Source organism: Falco rusticolus, chromosome Z (assembly GCF_015220075.1).
Source record: "Falco rusticolus isolate bFalRus1 chromosome Z, bFalRus1.pri, whole genome shotgun sequence".
Taxonomy (NCBI): Eukaryota; Metazoa; Chordata; class Aves; order Falconiformes; family Falconidae; genus Falco; species Falco rusticolus.
In genome coordinates this window covers 6,962,333-6,977,191 of record NC_051210.1, presented here as the reverse complement: position 1 = coordinate 6,977,191, position 14,859 = coordinate 6,962,333, and the positions used below count along the sequence as shown (strand labels likewise).

General features: G+C 37.2%; 1 protein-coding gene across 3 annotated transcripts in view; it reads left to right on the top strand.

The window, feature by feature from the left end:
• KIAA0825 (KIAA0825 ortholog) overlaps positions 1 to 14,859 on the top strand; it is a 252,837-nt gene that overhangs the window by 106,743 nt on the left and 131,235 nt on the right. For all 3 annotated transcript variants that reach the window (XM_037374639.1, XM_037374640.1, XM_037374641.1), the window contains 3 exons: positions 1,292 to 1,431; positions 11,358 to 11,546; positions 13,057 to 13,290. In XM_037374639.1, the coding sequence (XP_037230536.1) occupies positions 1,292 to 1,431; positions 11,358 to 11,546; positions 13,057 to 13,290 (563 nt within the window). The remainder of the gene's footprint in view (positions 1 to 1,291; positions 1,432 to 11,357; positions 11,547 to 13,056; positions 13,291 to 14,859) is intronic.

Here is a 14,859-nt window from a genome sequence, read left to right as displayed (position 1 = left end):
TGAGTCAGATGGTCACAGAAGTGTGCAACATAACAGAGAAGTTGCCCTCCATTAGAACAGATGCATGAATCCAATTTAGCTCTGTCCCAGTAGCTGTGTGTAAATGGCACATGAAGTATATGTGCAGGGGCATATAAATCCTTCTCTAGTCTGACAGGAAAATGTAGCTCCTGATGAAGAAGGCTTCAACTGATGCTGAAGGTATAGTGTGTGTACTGGCAGATGTCTATGCCTGCATAGTTAACGCATCAGTGCATATGTAGTTTTTACACTGGTGCATGTAAAATTTATGTGCATAAAAGTTTACGTATGCGGTGCATAAAATTTCAGCATTAGCAACTATTGTATAAACTTGAAGCCAAAATAGAATAAATACAATGGCTAAGTAGTTGAAATTTAGTAAAGCCTTCAAAATAATGAAAAATTAAGCTTTCAAAGAAAAACATTATCCAAAACCTGATTTTGAAAACTTCTTTTTTAAAAACATTTCAAGAAGGAGAAAATAATAAATACAATAAGTGATAAATATCTTGCAGGACAAGATTTATTTTTTTTTAGCAATATTTTTTAATTTTTATTTAATTGCTCCAATGTGAGTTCAGCATTTGGTGTTGGGTCACTGGCTGAGTTCAGAAGAAGCCATGGAATATTTTTGTTGGGAAACCTAAACTTCTACGGAACACGGAAACCGCAAACAGAAAACAAACTGCAATTTCCTTAAAAGCTAATGAATTTGTACTGCTATGCTTTCTCACTTCTCCCTACTGTCAAAGCAGTTATCCAACTGGTTTAATATATCAGGTGGATTTTTCAGGACATGTAAGAATTGGTCAACCTGATGTGGAATCTTGCAGCCCCTTTGAGCATTCTCTCTGTTTTTTAATTGAGAGCTTCATATACTTCATCAAGGACACTTCAGAGCTGTTACTAAAAAATTAGTGTAATAGTAAACTAAAGAATAATAGCCTTGAATTTATTCAAGTGCACAAAAAAAATCCTTTTTGCGTGGTAGAACAAGGCAAACATGGTTCCATGAAAGAGATAAGGGAGGTTGCTTTGTATCAGTTATAACTTTGGCAGACTACCAAATGTTAATTTGCTTTTAGCTAGTTGAGATTAAATGTAATTCCTACCCTGAGCTGCCTTAAAGTAAGCAAGCATGAAAGTGTTTTCAGAGTAATCTGGGAGGAATTGACATTTAAGGGAGTTAGCATTACATCTGCACTTTAAGGATATTAATTTCATAGATAAATTAACTACATTATTCTGTCTTTATCTTATATTTTGAAAGGACTCCATCAGCCAGAGCAATGGCAGCCCAGGGTCAGCTGAAACTGCTCTTATCCCAGCCATACTGTAATTGGAACTTGCTTTTGGAAACGTTGCTACATCATGATTGTCTCTTAGTGAAAATTTTACTGAGAAGTTCAAGTAAGTATTTATACTTTCAATCCTTACATCAGTGAGAAACACAAATTCATTTTTAACTATTTAAATACTGAAGGAAGGCTGTCAGCCACTTTTTGGGGGTATCAGTGGCCATTCAGTTATCAGTACAACACTTTTAATGAGAACATTTTGCAGTCAATCTGAGTATTCATAGTTTCAGAGCGGACTACAATTTGATAAAATAGGCTGCTTTAGTACATGCAGAGGTGTCAAAGTGAATTTGAATTTAACAGAGCTCTGATACCACAACTGCTTTACTCAGGTTTTTAAAAGTGTGGATTAGTTGTCTGAAAGATCACTTTCAAAATTATGGGTCAACAGTGGAAAGCTTCTAGAGGTTTTCTTTAGGATACTGCATGTTTATCATTGTAGGCATTCTAGAAGTACATTTGTGTTCTTCCTGTTGTTAATACTCTCGTTAATGCCGTTATGAAAGTAGAACAAATAAAAGAATGGCTCTACATGGTTTCTTGTCATTCTGCTAATACTGTGTTTGAAGCAGCAAACTTTATCACATCTTTCCTTTTAATAGCTTTCGGATCCAATGATCAGTTTTTTTGAAAATCTAATAGTATAATCACCTGTTTGACGCAATTTTGCAGTAATAGCGAATGAGGGTCTCAGTTTCTATCTTTCTTTAGCAAAGGAATTCTCCCTACTTCGCAGAAAAACTCTTAGGTCTACATAATATTAGGTATACCACAATTCTGATTCTGTCATTTTAAAGTGGTCTAACATTTGTCAGGGGTACAACATTGCTTCCACTTCTGTCAGCTTACTGAAAGCTGCACTACATCCGCTTGCCTATTCAAATACCTGTCATCTTTTACAAAGACTGACAAATGTTTTATCAGGATCATGTTCCTACCCTAGTGTTATCCAGTATTGAATTTCACTAGCTGCTTAAATTATCACAGGTATTAAGTGACAGAATGTATTAATCTATTGACTGACCAACCTCTTGAGTTTCGGGGAAATATATGCTACCTTGAATTAGAAAATGTGCTATTTGTACAGACTTCATTAATGTAATTACAATATTGGTATGAATAAACTTCCATTTTAGAGAAAGTTAAAACCTGTGATGATCCATATCTTCTAAATTAATTTCAATAGGGTTAATTACCTAGTGATAAAATTATTGTATTCTGTATTCATTCTCCTGTACAGCAGCTTTCTGATGCTATATAATCTAATTATTTTTTTTTAGCACATGAGCTGTTATGTATTAGTACAAGGGAAGTTGGGCTAATAAGCTACACCATACTACTGGCAATGACAGTTTTGGATTCTTCTGTTCAGTAGGATAAAAGGCTTAAAGAATTACGTGCTCATCAACAGCAAAATTTTGCAATGTGAAGTCTTATGCATGAAAACAGATAAAAAGCTAAGTATACCATAGTTTTTGAGTGATTTGCCCTAGTGATAACAAAACTCCCTGGTATTTAACTAGATGATAAGAATTTTTTGAATAGGAAAAGCCTTCTCACATTTTACTTTCTTTTACATTCAGTTGTTCCATTTTTCTTTGAAAAGCAGGCCGGAAGGCAAGATTTTTCTTTAAATAGGTGCTTATATGTTGATGATTTTAGATAACGGTAACATTTTTTTTTTTTTAATGTAGCAATACTTTGGGATACTTACAGTAGGCATCACACAAGCACGTTTAATTTACTTGCCAATCCCATTGTTCTCATATGGTTGTCGCTTGGTGAGGGTCAGAAATACCATATATTCCCTGTCATAGTAGGGACTACTGTTGGGATTGGCAAAGTTTTCTCATCAGGAGGAGTATTTTGGGGGAATGCATGTATGCATGGTTTACTGTTGCTAAATATTACTAGAAGGTTATCATATTTGTTGAAGCTCTTGAAATTCTATATAAGCTGTCTGAACAGCGAGGTGACAGGATTTGGATTTTTGAAATTTTTTTGAATGATGTGGTATATATATAACGTACGTAAAAACTAAAATGCTCCTCACATATGAAGTTATCGCATCAAAAATACTAAAGGCAATAGATCAGGATACGCAAGACTGAACTGCTGATTTGTCTCCATTGTGTATGGCCGCTGCATAAAGGCAACTGAAAAAAACAGTCAAAAAATCAGATTTGCATATTGGACCTCTATAACTTAAACTACGAGTCTAAATAACCAAGGTGTTATTCAATAGAGTTACAGTTAATTACAGTGTAATATAGTCCTAAAGTTGTTTTCTGTAGGTCCAGCATTCAGAAAATTTCTTAAAACACATGTTCTTGAGTGAGTGAAGCGTGTGCCTTTACAGTGAGAAATAATGAAGGGTAGCTGGTACTGTGTTAGTTTTCTGAATAAACAGTTTTGCAGTTTTCTTGGCAGAATTTTTTACCACAATTGCTTTATCACCCATGGATATGAAACAGAAATGGATTATTTTGACAAGCAACAAATAATAGAGGAATAAAGAAAGTGGTGCTTGCATAATGCGAGTCATTGAATCCAGCAGATGCTAATAAGAAAACAGGAAGGGTGAAAGTGAACTCTGAGAATTTCTGCTAAACTTGCTCTAAATGCATGACATACCAGCAGAACAGTCTGTGACTTTTCATTTGAGAGCCTTTATTTCCAGGAACCAGGAGTTCTTTGCATGGTAAAATAAAAAGCAATATCTTTATTGGATTACACTGGCCCAACAGAGGGTTAACACCAAAGGGAACCTCAGCAGTCAACAGACACCTCACAATTTACCAACAGCAGATAAGAAAGAGGTCTCTGGGAGATTGTCAGAAGCACACATCCAAGGCCTTCCATTGGTCCTTGGGCCTCATAGGTACTTCGTTTAAGGAGTAGAAATGGCAGCACCAAGTTAATGTTGTACAATAAAAAAAGCAATGTATTCCTTTTTTAAAAAAAATCATATTCATTACAATAAGTAAGTGAGGCTCCAGTTGTTACAGAGATTTAATTTCATTTTCTACACACAACTTTAAAGTGAATACTGGCATGTGGAGATAAACTAGAAGAAAACTGCTTTCACAGCAGGACAAGGCCATTGGCACTTTCACCTAATACTTTTGGCTTACGCGATGCAGATTTGAGGGACTAATGAAGACGGTATTGTGTCACCTGTACAATTAAACCTAGACGATATCCTGGTCCCCACTAAAACTTTGAAATAAGAACTGATAGTAACATTTGCAAATGTTCTGTGATAAGTTTAAAGCTGCAAATCTGAAAATTGACACAAAGAAATGTGAGTTGCTTCAAAAAGGGATAATTTATTGTGCACACATAAGCAGGGTGGGGAAGGGAGGTTTTCCTGCTGAGAGGGTAAAACTCTGTGGTGCAGTACAGCCAACTCCCTACACATTAATAGATAGAAAGATTTTTCTAAGACTGTGCTTTTATAAACCAATTCCTGGCAAGAGAAATTACTTGAAAATATATCGTAGAATGGAAAGATCATTTTTTTTCCTCACTCCAGTTCTTTGCTCCTTGTGAAGAGCTCTTTAACTGCCACAATGTGTGATGTGGCATTTTAAAGTAAATTTTAGGCACTAATTAAACTGTAATTATATTTCATTAAATTAATTAAATTTTAGTAATTTAAAGGTAAATAGCACAGGTTTTTTGTAAGTTAACCTAAAAGAACAGTCAGACTTTACCAACTGATCTCACTTAGGAATTAGACTAAACCTTTAGTGACAGCAGTGGGTTATTATGAAAGAAAATGTACATTCCTTAAATAAATCACCATCTCCATTAAAATCCTGGCGTTAGCTAAACTGTATAGCAATTTAAATCTTTTGTTTCAAGTACTTGAATGTCATTAATTTTGTACTTCCTTGTAAAAACTCCATGGATTTAGTAATCCTGAGACACAATCTACCAGGCAACTGGAAATACTAGCAACTGAGCTGGTCCCGCGGTTCAAGCACACACAGTTTTGGGAAATATAGTTTTATCCCAAAAATCAAACCAGCAACACTGTCTTCATTAGGAGAGCACAGGTAAGTCTCTTAGAGGAATTTATATGCTTGTGCAGAGATAGCTCTGTCCTCCAGATATTTGCGGATCATTCAGGATGAGGTGTGTGAGTACGGACTCCAGAACACCTGAAACTTCTCTTAGCTTCTTCATGACAGCAAATTGTATCATGGTAGCCTAACAACAAAAGGTCAGAACCTTATTTTAAAAGTGGTGTCTCCTCAAAATACTCATCAGACCGATAAACTTATTGGATACTCTACCTGCATAACCAATGTGGTGAAATGGTAGAAGGGTTTACTGGCACAATGTAAATCTCACTGGAAGATTGATAGAAAAGCAACCTTAATCAGGTACCCTATTCCTTTTGATGACTTTCCAGTGATAAGCTAAAGAAAACAGTAAACAGATTTTATGGAGTTTCTGAAATATTGAATAGTAATTTCCATTTGGACTGTTACAGAGCCCTGCTGATAATTATATTCTTCCTCTTGACAAAGTGTGAAGATAGTCTTTGTGATATATCTGTGTATCTCTGTGACTGTAATATATGGTCATATGGGTAGCTTGTCAAAGACCTAGTCATTGCTGGTAGGAAGTTCTTGCTACAGTAGAGCTCTACGCTGAATACATTTTAAGAGGGTAACCTGTTCCAGTATCAATCCCAATACATGGAGTAATATAAAGGAGGTAATGTGGCCATAGGACTACATTTAATATTGCCTCCTCAAATTCTGGCTATCAGAATGTCACAATTTCAACGTACTATCCCATAAAATCAATGCTGGAGGTATTCTGGTAGTAATGATTTTTTCTGTTTGACACAAGTAAGATAGATTTCACAGAAGCCATTAACCCAGAGATTCATTCATCGAAGTATCTTCTCAGATAGTTGAAAATAAAATGCTTACGGAGAAAAAGTTCTAAAGGGAGTTGAATGAGAGTAAAATGCTACAAGATTGGTGATGTATAAATATATGGGCACAGAAGCAGTTTGCTTGTATGTTAATAATTTATGGGTAGTCTTTTTGTCTTCTGTTGAGCTTTTTAGTTGTCACTGGATTCACAGGTGGCAGCTAATACAGGGGATATTATTGTCTGGGTTTTACTAAATTGGACTACGTAGGGTTAAGGTCTGCATTTTGTTCAATATAGAAGTAATATGATCTAAAATTTCTTTCTGGAATTAAAAACTAAAATAATAGACTTTCTGCCAAAATGAAGCCATATTCAAAATTTACAATAGATTTTAGCTGTCAAGACTGATTGGAGAATGATGATTGCATTGGAGAGGAGCAACTCTATGAGAGACAAGTAAAATGATCTACCAGAACACAGTCAGAAAAAGAATAGGAAAGAAGCCAGTGACAGAAGAAGCACTGAGAATATAGAGCAAAGAAGCAAGTAGTGCAGAGTGCCTGCCGAAAGGTTTGGTTCCATAAACAAATAAAGTATATCTTTTTTGCATTCTTTATTTCTTCATCAGCTGCTGTGATTTAAACTATAAAGAAAGCAGAGGTTTTATGCTCTTTGGAAGTAAAAGTACCATATCGGAAATAACTGGTTCCATCTTTACTTTCTCTTCCTAAATGAAACAGCATGTATAAATTTGAATTTTGACTACCTCTTTTGGTCAAAAAAGACAGCATAACTATTTATAGCTTGTCTGTCTTGTAAGGATTCACTAGGGAAAGAGAAGTCTAGAGTCAATAACAGAAGATTTTCTAAATTCAGTAAGATTCATTTCATGGCTAAACCAGTGGCAGATAAGAGCTGGATGAGTGTGATAATGTCAGCAAGCTACTGGGAGGTATTTCTATCAGTAAGAAAGAAATATGGATAAATTACACTTGTAAGTCTGCCTCTCTGAAGATATGTTTTTAAAATACATGTTACTATCCCAGGAGGTTAAGTGCATTATTTTGTCATAGGAAGAATGATTCATTGTGACTGGTTAGGGCATAGCTGTTATTTGCTAGATATATACTTTTCTTATAAAGATATTATTTAATAATATTAACATTTTCTATCTATTTTGTCATCCTCCATGAATATGGAACATTATGCTATATGGAAATAACAAATAGCAGATTCTCTTTAACAGGTAGCTAAGATAAGTATATAGCCATATTTATGTATGATGCAAGTCCTGCTAAAATGAGAAAGAAGCATCTCCTTTGAGCTACCTATAGGAGTTTTAGATTCCCTTCACAGATTAGCTTTTGATACATAAATGCAGTGAGTGGAGGGAAGATGTATATGTATATGTATATGTATATAGGGAAGCATCGGTGGGCAATGAGTATGATGCCTATCATATAAATACTGTTCTTATGTGAGGATTAACAAGAAGGCTGCATTAGAGTTCAAAGTAAGATGAATATTTAATGTTATGACAGGTGAGCTAATAAACGTTGAAGAAAAATTCTAAGGCAAGAGAAATCTACTTATCTTTGTGTAGACTGCTAATTCATAATATTTAGCTAGCTATACTGATCAACTGGCTAAACCTTTCAACCAACTGACATTATCCTTTAAGGTCCCTTCCAACCCAAAATATTCTATGATTCTATGATCCATGCCAGTTCATCAGTCAGAAAACTCGTTTCAACCTGAGCTTTGAAGGGTCAGATATTCTTACAACAAGGGCAACATTTGCTTCAGGGTAGAACAAGAAAAAGCTGATGAAAGCTTACATATCTTGTTACGTTTAGCCTCAGAATGCTTTCCCAGTGGATTCCTGAAGATCTCTGCTTAAAAGCACAGGGCTTGTATGATACACTAGTTATAAGAAGATATATATGTAACCCCCTACAGAATTCCTTTATACTTCTTTCCATTTATCTACATTTATTGGTAGCACTAAGTCGATGAGAGAAGTTATTTATAAGTTGTGACTGAAACTTTCCAAGTGGCAAGATCATAAAGCAAATTTAGGCTTAATTTCAAGTCATAAAGCCCCTTTAAACAAAGCCATTTCCCATCATATTCTGCAAAGAAAGTTTACATAGTATTTAAAATATCAGTAAACCCTCCTCCCTAGAATTTGGTTAAAGTAATTTTTTTAAAAAACCCACCTTATAGTAATACAACCAAAGTTCAATTCAGATTTTCATCTCACAATTTGAATACCTCTGAGTTTTCCTTCTGGAACTGCTTTTTGTGCTTTCTTGGTTCTTTCTTTGTCATATCCATATTAGACAACATATCACTGGTTTGAGAGAATTAGCAGAATTCATTTGATTCTTTGCTCAGAAGCATTTGACATTGGAAGGTGTCTCAGCAAAATATGGCAGCTCATAGCTGACTGACTAAAAAAAATTCTTATCGCTGATAAGCTCACCTTGGTTATTGCAAAAAGAAGTGGCAGGTGCTTGCAGTGGGTGATTCTCTGTTATGGGGGCACCGAGGCACCCATCTGCCAGCCTGACAGGGAAGCACGTGAGGTATGCTGCCTTCCAGGAGCTGAGATCCGAGGTATTGCTGAGAGGCTGCCGCACCTCGTCAAAAGCATGGACATTATCCTCTTCTGATCTTTCACATGGGCACGAATGATGCCACAAGCCAGAACCTGGGCAGAATCAAGGAAGGCTATAAAACCCTGGTGGTGCAAGTGAAACATTTTGGTGCCCAAGTTATTTTGTCTTCCATTTTACAAGTAAGAGGAAAGGATGCAAACAGAAGTAGACATATAATGCACATCAACTTCTGCCATTGTGGCCAGTGCCATCATGAGGAGTTTGCCTTTTGTGACAATGGGATGTTCTTTGACTATAGCCTGTTAGGGAGGGATGGGATCCACCTGTCTAGAAGAGGCAAGGGACTCTTTGACTGCAGGCTGGCCAGCTTGGTGAGGCGGGATTTAAACCGAAGGACTCAGGGGGAGTGGTCCAGTGTGGCGCAATGCTCACGCTATCGCATACAACTGAGGAATAAGACAGGTCAACCAAAGCAGCGATGTGTGTTCCTCAGCCACCTCCCAAGATGAGTACCAGGCAGCCAGCCACTTCAGGGGTGCGTGTGGCTATGGTGGATCCTTTTGCTCCCCTCCTGGGAAACCTGCATGCTCCATTACATGTCTGAAATGCCTGTACACCAACACATGCAGCGTGGGGAATAAAGAGGAAGATTTAGAGATCTGTGTGTGGTTGTAGGGCTGTGGTTGCAGGGTGATCCTCCTGCTCTGCTCTGCCCTGCTGAGGCCGCATCTGGAGTGCTGTGTCCGTGCTGGGCTTCCCAGTTCAAGGGGGACAGGGAGCCACTGGAGAGGGCCCAGCGGAGGGCTGCAGAGGCGATGAGGGGGCTGGAGCACCCGCCTGCTGAGGAAAGGCTGGGAGAGCTGGGCTGGTTTAGCCTGGAGAGGAGAAGGCTGGGAGGGCATCTTGTCAACGTCTGCAAATCACTTGAGGGCAAGTGTCAAGAGGAGGGGGCCAGGCCCCTTTCAGTAGCGCCCAGCGGCAGGACGAAGGGCAACGGGCACAAACTGCATCACGGGAAAGTCCATCTGAATCCGTGGAAGGACTTCTTTCCTTTGAGAAGGACTTCTTTCCTTTGAGGGTGACCGAGCAGTGGAAGATGCTGCCCAGAGGGGCTGTGGCGTCTCCTTCTCTGGAGACACTTGAAACACACCTGGAGGCAACTCTGTGTGACCTGCTCTAGGAGAGCCTGCCTGAGCAGAGGCTTGGCCTAGGTGGTCTCCAGAGGTCCCCTCCAACCCCCACCATGCTGTGATTTGGTGATCTGCATTCTTCCTTCGGGAGAAAAACGCAGAGCTTGTTGGTTGTGAAATCACTGGTCTTGTTTTTCAGCTTTCTACATCCTATGGGCTGCCCAGACTGAGTGGTTTACAAGAATGTGTGGAATCGATTTTAGCAATTCAGAGGAGAGTAAAATGATATTTTTTAGTTTTACAACATTCTGAAGTCATTCAGAGCTGGGTAGAAAACAGCAGTTTTCCACTGTGGTGGATTTTGGAGACTGTTTGAACCACTCAAAAAAGGCACCCTAGAAATTTAGTCTCTCCTGTCTTTCTCCTGCACAGATTGTGAAGATAAGGGCAGCCAGACTGACATAAAACAAGGACATTTTCAAGCATAATTTTATCTGTATCAGTTGTATAGAAACTTCCCGTTTTGCAAACTAGAAACTTAAATTAGAAGTGTTTAATTGGCTCTGGCTGTGGTCATATGTTATGGCTGTTCACATCAAAACCATATTCCACAGCTAGGTAGGAAACTGTGGCCTTTGACGTTAGCACAAGTCAAAGCCACTGAGTTGCATTGGTTCGAAGAGGTTTAGCCACATCACTATCTTTTGGCTGGGAGAATGTTTTACAATGGTTATAAAAAACATTTAGAAATACATGTTAGGTAAGCTGTTACCTCACAACTCTATGAAATTCACTAGTTGTCTGTAAAGACACAATTATCTGTATCTTAGCAGGGCTGAGGTTTTGTTTTGCAGGACTGATTTCTTCATTTCATCTTCTGAAAAACGAAGCAAACACATTTTGGGCAGTATGCAGCTGCTACTTTGCTTTATTTTATATAACTAGAGTTCTGTTATTTCACGTGACTAATACATTGGTAAGAGGATTTAAGCAGTAATAACTTTTTGACTGTGATTCTACAGAAGTGGTACAATTTACTTTAGATCACTATTTAGTAAATAATCAAATGTCCATTATATATTGTGTGCATTTTTAATTAAGTAGGCATATTCCATAGTTTGTAAACATGTATGAGTCTTTTTTTTAACGGCTACATATAATTCAGGAGGACAGTGAAATGTCATTATGCAAATGAAAATCAGATTTCAGTATCTGTATTACTGTTGTTTGAAATATTACTCAGATACAGTTTGCAGTTTGATTAATACTGTTTATTACTGTGAACTTGAATTACTTGGAAATTATTGTAACCTTTTTTTTTTATTTTGAAGGAAATGAAGTACTGAGTCGTGATGAACAAAGTTCTCTCTTAGAGCAAATAAATAACAAAGAGCCTACTCTGATCGAAACAATCTTCATGGTACTGTCTTACTGCACTTTATCACCCAAATCTCTTGGCATTGCTTTTGAGTCATACATGGAAAAAGAGCAGTTGTGGAAGTGCTTATACAATATGACAGGTATTTAATTTGTTAATAAGTATTTAAAATCTGATGTTAAACATTGTCAGTTTTCAGACACGTAGAGCATATCAGTTTTAAATCAGATGAAATTATGGTAGCTTACTTTAAAATTATATGTGATCGAAGTGTTTTGAGCAAGTTCATGGCAGGACTGGTGAAAATTTAGAAGAAAGCAGAGGTTATGGAGCAGTGTGGTCAACCGAGTCTGCTTTCCTTAAGCATCTGTCTTACCAGCAGGCTGGCAGCAGATGGTTTCTGTAGCTCTCTACCAATACAGGTTCTTTGTTTCTGTGCACGTAATAGATCCAGACCTTTGCCACAATTGAAAACTAAGAAACAATTAAAGGAGAGTGGTAAAAGAAAAGGAAGGACTCCTGTTGAGGGAGATATAGTCTGATGGGCATATAGGCTCTGCTGGCAAGAGGCAGACGGGCTCCTGATTTTCCAAGCGGAGGGAGAGCTGCCCTCACAATTAGACCAACTAACTCTGCCCCCAGGGAAAAGCAGTGTTCAACCAGAAAAGAGAGGTGAGTTTAGAAGGGTGATCTTGCAAATGATGGCTGAAATGCAGGAAAGCTCAAAAGAAAAAGAAGAAAATGGGATATGTAAGAGGGGAAACAGAATTATGAACATCATGAAGTTGAAAACACTGGTGGTAAAAGTTCTCAGGTATTCCTCAGGGAAAAATGGGATTGCAAAAAGTAAAGTCTGAGAGGAAGAAAAATACAGAAATGTTGCATGGAAACGTCCAGAAAGGTCATGCAGAGAAGACTAAAACTTAGATCAGCAGAAAGTACAGACATATGAGCAAAGGACCTAACATGTCAAAAGACATCTTGGACGAGTCCTGCATCACTCTGCCTGAGAACTGCTACTCTGTGGTGATGGAGAAACTGCAATTCTCTGTGGTATTAAGAATGCGGAGAAGATTGATACTTTTTGTAATGTCAATAACTGTATTCAGGATGGTCCATTTTCAACATGCAATCTCTGATAACAAGCTGTCTCCCTGTTGATGACTATAATTTCTATGCATTTTTGCTTCCAAAATAGCTTTTCTTTCTCTGCTGTGCTCTAGCGTAAAGGTTGGGGTATCTAACAAATAGAAGTTCATTAGTACTATCAATACAAGGAAGGACGTAGAAAAAAATAGGTATATCTCTTTGCTTCATTGATGTCTAACATGTAATTTAATGTATTCCATATAAAAAGGAAGACATCAATCAGCTTAAATTAACTTTTTAGAAACATATTGATGGAGAAATGAGGATGAAAGAAATAAATTACATTGTATTTTTGTCAGTACTATATTAAGATGGCACAAGATGCTACATTGTTTTGCTTTATATGCCTTTCTTTAATTTGTAACAGAGTAATAAGTCTATGTTATTATGAATCATAACATCGTTACTTTTCTTTCCATAAGAATTCTGAAACACTTCTTTCTGAAACAGATTTACACAAATTACTACACGTACTGAATATTTAATAACTCTTCCTTCTGAAGTTTCCAGTTGTGGTGAGCCGGAGCCAGAGGTTATCAGATGCTTGAAGTTGACTTTGATTAATTCAGTCAAGGGTATAGTGAAGCAGATAATTTCTTTGATGCATTCATGGGAGGCAACAGAAAACTACGGAACATACCAGCACAAGCAAATAGTTCCTGAAAGTTTACTGAAAACAGTTCCAAAGGAATGGAATTACACTCCTCGGGAAATGAAGAGAAAAGAATCTGGGAAATGTGGGTGAAATTTATTCTGTTTTATAAATTTGTCACAAGAGGTCATTACCACTTTAATGAGTACATAACAGAATTGAGCAGTTACGGTTTGTGAGTGTTGCAGTTTGACCACGAACAGATCAATTTCCAAACATTGTGTGTGGGTTTTTTTTAAGTACTTGGCGTTAAAATTCAGTTATTCTTTCTTGAGACTTATGCCCATGAATACGTAAACTTTTCAAAATAATCAGCATTCTAGTACTGATGCTAGTAATAGTACTGATGCTAATACTAGTAGTAGTACTGAATATATCTTTAGCACCTGGCAGTATTAAGGTGGGATTAAAGGCAGAGCAGAGCATGGTGCCTATGCTCTTGTCGTAATGGCTGTAACCAGTTCTTCCTTAGTCATCTTTTTAGTCAGGACTGTTTAGACTTAGATGCGCAATTCTGACTGAAATGATTACAATTTATTCATCCCAACTTTACATCCCAACAACTGATGTTTGAATAGCACTGAAAGTGTTGTGAAATATGCTACTGCTTTGTTGTTGAATAAAGAGAAATAATATACATAATAGGGTATGTTTTGAAGGTGATTACATGTAAAGTTAATTTCTGGTATATACATTCATAGCCTACAGTGTCTAAAGCATCTGTCATTTCAAAAGGCTAACTTGTGGAAACATTTCACCATAAATTTATTGCCACAAAGTATTACCTGATTATTTTCAATACAGTAGTATCACTGTAGTATATTCTGGCATGAAGTTTTGAATAGGTGGATTGTGGGCAAGCCATGGCATGAATCCATTCTTGCCATGTATCTTCTCTTCTGCATGTTGAGGCACATTTATGCAGCAGTGTGCTCACTGCAATCTCGCTGCAATCTCACTGTAATCTAGCACTTGTATGGCTTTTTTAGGCTATTGCTAAGCCTGAACTGATGTGCAAGCTGAGAGGTAAGGCTCAGATTTAGTGACAAATGAAATTGGCTGTGTGACACCTAGAAGAGACCTGGCTTGCTTTTTATTTTATTTTTTCTTCCAAACAAGTTGAGAATACCCCTGCAATGAGTCAGGGGTTTTCTTGGTTTGTTTGGGTTTTGTTTCAGTGGGGTTTTTTTAGATTTTGACTCTGCTCCAGGATCACCTTTTCATGCATTTTTCCATGTTAGATATGTCTTGGGCTTTGAGCAGGATATTTTCTGTAGTTACTACTCCAGCTACTTTTAATATCTGGAATGTTTAAAATACAGTGTTATATAGCGTGCGTACTTATATGAAAGTTGATAAACTGAAGTTTTGCAGGTTTGAACATAGAAAGGGATTGATACAAAATTAAAAATTATGAAGGTATCTAATATCCTGAGACACTTGGTGCAATGTTCCACTCATGAAGTTGAAAAAATATTACCCTAAAATTTTGTAGAAAACTTTTTAGCCATTAAGTTGCCTTTTTCATTTAGCATGTAATAACTGTGCACAGCAGGACTAATTGTTAAGAGAATCACAGTCTGAATTCTAAATTTTCTAGGTTCTCTGTTTTTAATTCATGTTATTGTTTAGATTTTGTGGGATTTATGTGGAG